General features: G+C 48.8%; 2 protein-coding genes across 2 annotated transcripts; one reads left to right on the top strand and one right to left on the bottom strand.

Moving 5' to 3' along the window:
• The first annotated feature begins 644 nt into the window (after positions 1-644).
• On the top strand, positions 645-3,445 carry LOC123075326 (5'-methylthioadenosine/S-adenosylhomocysteine nucleosidase-like). Its single transcript, XM_044497961.1, has 8 exons — positions 645-1,294; positions 1,386-1,455; positions 1,540-1,631; positions 1,760-1,866; positions 1,960-2,034; positions 2,524-2,562; positions 2,711-2,824; positions 3,222-3,445. The coding sequence occupies exons 1-8, from the start codon at positions 712-714 to the stop codon at positions 3,417-3,419; spliced, it is 1,278 nt and encodes a 425-aa protein (XP_044353896.1). The 5' UTR covers positions 645-711; the 3' UTR covers positions 3,420-3,445.
• A 475-nt stretch (positions 3,446-3,920) lies between these two features.
• On the bottom strand, positions 3,921-5,537 carry LOC123075325 (2'-deoxymugineic-acid 2'-dioxygenase). Its single transcript, XM_044497960.1, has 4 exons — positions 5,262-5,537; positions 4,947-5,203; positions 4,539-4,860; positions 3,921-4,452 (listed from the first exon to the last, which is right to left on the bottom strand). The coding sequence occupies exons 1-4, from the start codon at positions 5,499-5,501 to the stop codon at positions 4,192-4,194; spliced, it is 1,080 nt and encodes a 359-aa protein (XP_044353895.1). The 5' UTR covers positions 5,502-5,537; the 3' UTR covers positions 3,921-4,191.
• Positions 5,538-5,807: the final 270 nt, after the last annotated feature.

The raw sequence follows: 5,807 nt of genomic DNA, 5'->3' as shown, positions 1-5,807 counted from the left end.
GTGCCGCTTTAGCTAAGTGGGACATTCTGTGTAGGCCCAATGACTAGCAAGAACTAAGGGCAGTGATCTCGAACTTAAGAACAAGTGCTTGGGGGTGTTTGATATGAGTTGCTCGGTAATAAATACCTTCACCCTAAGACATTGTCTCAGGTTGACGCAAGAAATAAAACCCTGATGGATTCAGCCTTTCGGAAAGGCTTGATACGGTTTAAGCCAGCTACATGGAACCGAGGATCAAATTATCCTCCCAAAAATGAAGACGACTAGAAAACCCTTGTAGATCCAACAAGACAGATTCCAGGAGGCCTTACCTCAATAGTTTCCAACGAAGCAGAAGGTAGTCATGCTAACAAGATAGATTTCAGGAGGCCTTACCTCAATAGTTTCCAACGAAGCAGAAAGTAGTCGTGCATCACTGAGCGGAGAAAAAGCCAGAGGGACAAAATATGAACTGTCGCTAATATTGTACAACCTCCGCCAACCAATCAACATATCATCATGCACAATCCCCTTTGTTGTATTTCGACTGCAGTTTTTAAGTAACGGAAGTTTCTATGCAGAATTTGAAATATTAGGAAGGAGCGATATGAAGAATTTGAAATGTTGGGAAGGAGCGGCATTTTCGCAATCAGTCGAGGGCCATACGGGCCGAGGGTTTCAAAGTACAGCAAACCCTACACCTGCCGCCGCGCGGCGCCCCCGTTGAATGCGATGGCCTCGGGTCCCGCGGAACCAGCCACCGCCGGCGAGGACGCGGGTGACGTTCGCTTTGCCGAGTTCTCGGACCTGCAGCTGCGGGAGAGGTTGCAGCGCATACAGAATGGGCTCGACAGGGGCGTCTACAGCGGCCTCCACGACGGCGGCGAGAAGATCCATCAGTTGTGCCGTGACATCGACCACGAGATCGCTCGACGCCGGAAGGTTTTCCAGGCCCCGCCCTCCTCCTCTTTCATCAATCTCTGTCGCTCCGCCCACTATGGAGGCAGCAAACCGCACCGCGCTCCGGTGAGTGCGATACCCTTGGCCGGCGAGGCGGGGGTCGAGGGTGCGGTGGAGGATAGGCACAGCGCGCTGCACCAGCTTTCGGATCTTGCTCTGCGGGAGAAGTTGCGGCGTCTACAGGACGGGGTCGGCGTCCTCGCCGGCCACCTCCCTGACGGCGGAAGGAAGTACTTTGCGTACATCCGTGCCGTCCGTCTCGAGCTCGCTCGCCGCCAGGCCCTGCCCTCCCGCAACCAGTCGGCTGCCGCCGAACCCGGAGCAGGTGCGGTGTCGAAGGTCCTCATCGTCATAGGTATCCCCATGATCTCCTCTCGGCTCCTCCCTCTGATAGTGGTGGTTTAGCTAGCTCATCCAGTTGTTTGGTTTTGGCCTTTTGGGGGCAGCCATGCAGGCAGAGATGCTCCCACTCGTCCACCGGTTCCAGCTCCTCGAGGTGCCCACCGGCGAATCCATGTAAGTCTTCCTAGCCGCCCTTCCTAGCCGCCCTTCTGTTCGACGACTCTGAATTCGAATCCTTTTGTAACGCGCACCCGGCAGATTTCCAAAAGGCGCCCCATGGGCGAGATACTGTGGCAACTACAAAGGCCTCCACATTGACCTTGTATGGCCTGGAAAAGATCCCGCTCTCGGTAAGTCATACCTCACAAGGAAGTACATCAGAGTAGATCAGTTTGAATGGCCAATTTCTCTGAAGCACAGGTGCGATTTTGTTCTGAGATAACTCCCCGCGACTAAATTCATTTCTTACTTCTTTCAGGAGTTGACAGTGTCGGTACATTATCAGCAGCTCTTGTGACACACGCTTCTATACAGTTCTTGAAGCCAGACCTTATTATCAATGCTGGTACTGGTAGTGGCTTCAAGGTAGTTTTCGACAATATTAAATGTTTGATGCTAGTACGAACGTAACAGTCCGTGTACCAGAGTTTTTCTGATCTTTGCCGTATTGTGTTTTAGGCCAAAGGAGCAGGCGTTGGAGATGTCTTCTTGAAATCAGACGTTGTGTTCCATGATAGAAGAATACCGATTCCTGTGAGTATTATCTAACATTTCTAGTCTATGTGTTGTACTAGCAATCTCTACCTTAAATATTTCAAAACAGGCCGAGGCCTGGATGTCAGAGCCAAATTACATGAAAGTTAGTTTGGAGCAATGACCGCACCAAAGATGCAACAGAACAACCAAATTCAAAACGTAGTCCATGTGTTAAGCGGCAATGTCTATGTATTCTTGAGTAGCGCCCATTCTTATACAGTAGTATTACGCCGATCCTTGGATTTTCTTAATACTTGGCACATACACGTGGACATCAACACTTAACATTTAACTTGTTTTACCAAACGAATAATACAATTCAATCCATTATTCTGATTGCTTATAGAGTTGCAGCGTGCATTACTCGCTCATGCTTATCGTCAGTTAGATCATCCTTTTTGTTTGTATATTATTTATACATTGTTTGTCTTCTGTTCTTTGTTCAAACTTGACTCATATTACTATATGCTCTTCATTTTTATCTAGGTCTTAGGCCTGTACGGAAATGGAGCCCGGAAGACATTTGTGAACTCAATTTGAAGGTAAGCCATAGGGTTTCCTAATTGCCGCCGAACTGCTGGAATAATATCAATTTTCTAGGCTGTGCTTGAAGCCTTAAAGATATTTGCATTTCATGCTATTTCCTTTTACTCAGTTCCATTTGTTAAATGAGCTCGCACCTCCCCTGTTTCAGGTTGGGAAGCTTTCAACCGGCGATTCTCGAGATATGTCTCCGCACGATGTGTTAGAAATACTGAGTAATGGTGCTACATTAAAGGATATGGAGGTTTGTTTACTTCTACTCAAATCATTCTATTTACGGTGAAAGCAAAATAGTATGCAAATGGAGATCTGTGACCCTAGACTCATCTCCTGGGATTTTGGAAGAATACATCATGTACTGTAGCCTGTAGGAGTAATTGTGGATAGCTGCTTTTAGAAAAGCAGTTGTTCGCTGGTGCATTTTAGTTCCTTTGTTCGTCGGTACTTGACTCTCAGTTAAATAGACCAAGAGTAAGACTTGTTTGTGCACATTTGCATTCGGTGTGGAGCAGACAACTCTGTTCCTGTGTACCCACTACTTCATTGCATTTTTGTTTTTACATGCTAAGGAATAAGAAATAAGAATGTAGTCTTGTATTTTGTAGACCTCAAGCTGTTTCTTTTTTCTGTTTGTATACTAGGGAGCGGCGGTGGCACATGTTGCTGATATGTTTTCAACACCTGCAATCTTTGTCAAAGCTGTGACTGAAATTGTCGATGGAGAGAAGCCAAGGGCAGAGGAGTTTCTTCAAAACTTGACTGCTGCTACGAAGGCCCTGGACCAAGCTGTGGCCGAAGTGGTCAATTTCGTCTGTGGCAAATGCTTATCTGATCTTTGATCTCCTTTTTGTTGGCAAGATCCATGTGACCCTGCTTCAGTGCACTACTCTGCATATGTTATATGTCATCTGCTTAAACGTGTTTACGAGATCCATGTGACTCTTACTGCATTCCTTGTGCACACAGTTTCTGGCAAGTACAGGCAGGCACTGCACCTCAGCACAATCTCCCATGCCAAACTCCTCTCGCGTGACCGCCACGGCTCCGACGGTCGGGTCGATGCCGTCCGGCGGGCACCGGGATGCGGCCTAATAGCAGGCGCTCAGACCAGACGTGGAAGGCTGAACGGAGGACAGTGGCGCAAGTTGGGATACGATATCCCTCAAAATCAGACGCAGACACGCAGTGACTCTAATCAAACACAATAATGCAAAAATGTATGCACCCCTTTCTCCTCCAGTGCAGCCTTGCCACTGAAGGATCCAGTGTAGCATACTGAACTTGTTGAGGTTTATTTCACATAAGAGAAACTATCATGTACCACTGAAGTTTGTACCATATATTTCACAAATTAGTTAATTTTGAGACAACAAAGCTACATGTCGGTCCTTAGAGCTCCAATTACTCTGTTCCTTATTGCAGTGCAAAATATAACAACAATATCGAAAATCAAAACCACCGACTGCACATGTCGGTCAGCATACACGATTTAACAATCATTTATTGTTGGGGTAATAAACTACGGACTATCGGCACTGTGAACTTAAGAAGACAATGGTCGAAGGATGTGTGTGTGTGTGTGTGTGTGTGTGTGTTTGGCGTTGGGTCTAGCTACTTGGCGTGATGGATCCTGAACATTTCAAGCAGGGCCTCCCTATTTCCCGCAGTGGCCTCATACGCCTCGATGAGCTCGCTCCCCGTGAAGTCCCTATACTTAGGACGATGGTTGGTCTCTCCATTCACCATCACCGGCGCCGGACCAATCCTGGAGCCCATATTCGGCCTGATAAGCGTTGCCACCGACATCCTCGCCTTGGCCGAGTTGGTCACCACCCGGTGCTCCACGCTTGTGAGCACCCCGTCGGTCACCATCTACATAAAAACATGTAGAATTAGCTACCATATACTACTACTCTCTTCTTCCACAGGATAGGTGGTGTGATGCGATGCGACCTCACCTCCAGCTGAAGCCCAAAGTTGACAACAAACGCGTTGTGCATGGGTTGGACACCGATCCAGCGTCCCTTGTGCTTCACCTGTAAACCACTGACGTCGCCCTGTGACAGGACCGTGAGGATGTAGCGGTCCGAATGCGGCCGGATGCCCAGCGTGAGGCTCGGGTCGGGGCATCGCGGGTAGTAGTTCACGTTCATCATCGTCTCCCCGCCGGTGAGGTCGCCCTCGAAGAATCGACTGTCCAAGCCGAGCCCCTCCGCGATGAGTCGCAGGAGCCTTTGTGCCAGCTCTTGCACTGCCACGGCGTACTTGGCAAGACGCTCCCTGCGTGGCCGGGTTGCAACCCATGAACAATGTCGCTATAGCTAGGTGTGAGAATAAGAGGAATATCAACACGAATGTACTCTTACCGAAATGTTTCTGGCTGTGATGGCCAATGGTGCATCAGCTTGTCGACCGGGTAGCACCGGAGCTTGAGACAGTCGCGCCAGTAGCGGATGTCGTTGGTGTCAGTGTGGGACGTGACGGAGCCGGAGAAGACCCGGCAATGCTTGTTGTGCTCGTTGGAGTAGTGCTTGAGTTTTGCCTCCGCCGGCATCCTGAAGAACTCTGCCGCCGCTTCCCGGAAGCCCTGGATCACGTCTTCCCCCACACCGTGGTTCACCGCCTGCAACACCCCATGCATGCAATGCAAGAACTGGTCAGGATTCAGGAATGCAAATTACATGCATGGCAATGAAGCGAACAAGGCAACGTGCCTGGAAGAAGCCAAACTCCTTGCCGGCCTCCATTATCTCGCCAATGACCTGTCGCCGGCCATCTCCAAGAGCTCCTTGGAGGTCGATGACGGGGAGAGCGACTGAGAGGTCGCCTTGTAGCTCGTGGTTGCAAGGGCGTTTCTCCGGCGGCAACACGTACTTGTCCGGCAGGGACTTTGGCGACGGGAAGTCGCAGATGAGCTTCATTATCTCACTTTTCTTGTTGGCTTCGACTTCTGTAGTGTATACTACTTTTCTGTCTGTATTGTACTACTACTCTATCACATGCACTTATACTAGTTTGAGAAGGCTTACCTATTTTTTTTCCTTTTTGATTGAGAAGGCACTAGACTAGAGAAGGGGCCTTGTTCCTCTGCATCTCTTCTTCGACATGGAGAAGAGGAAGAAATAAATAGTTATACATTTGGGTAATGTTATTCAATGAAAGTTCACTGGGAGAGGATGGCAAAATGAACATTTTCACGGCAATTATATTGTGCAGTGCATGACAAT

Source organism: Triticum aestivum, chromosome 3D, assembly GCF_018294505.1.
Source record: "Triticum aestivum cultivar Chinese Spring chromosome 3D, IWGSC CS RefSeq v2.1, whole genome shotgun sequence".
Lineage (NCBI taxonomy): Eukaryota > Viridiplantae > Streptophyta > Magnoliopsida > Poales > Poaceae > Triticum > Triticum aestivum.
Note: the sequence above shows the minus strand (reverse complement) of the source record. Positions and strands in the feature narration are given on the sequence as shown.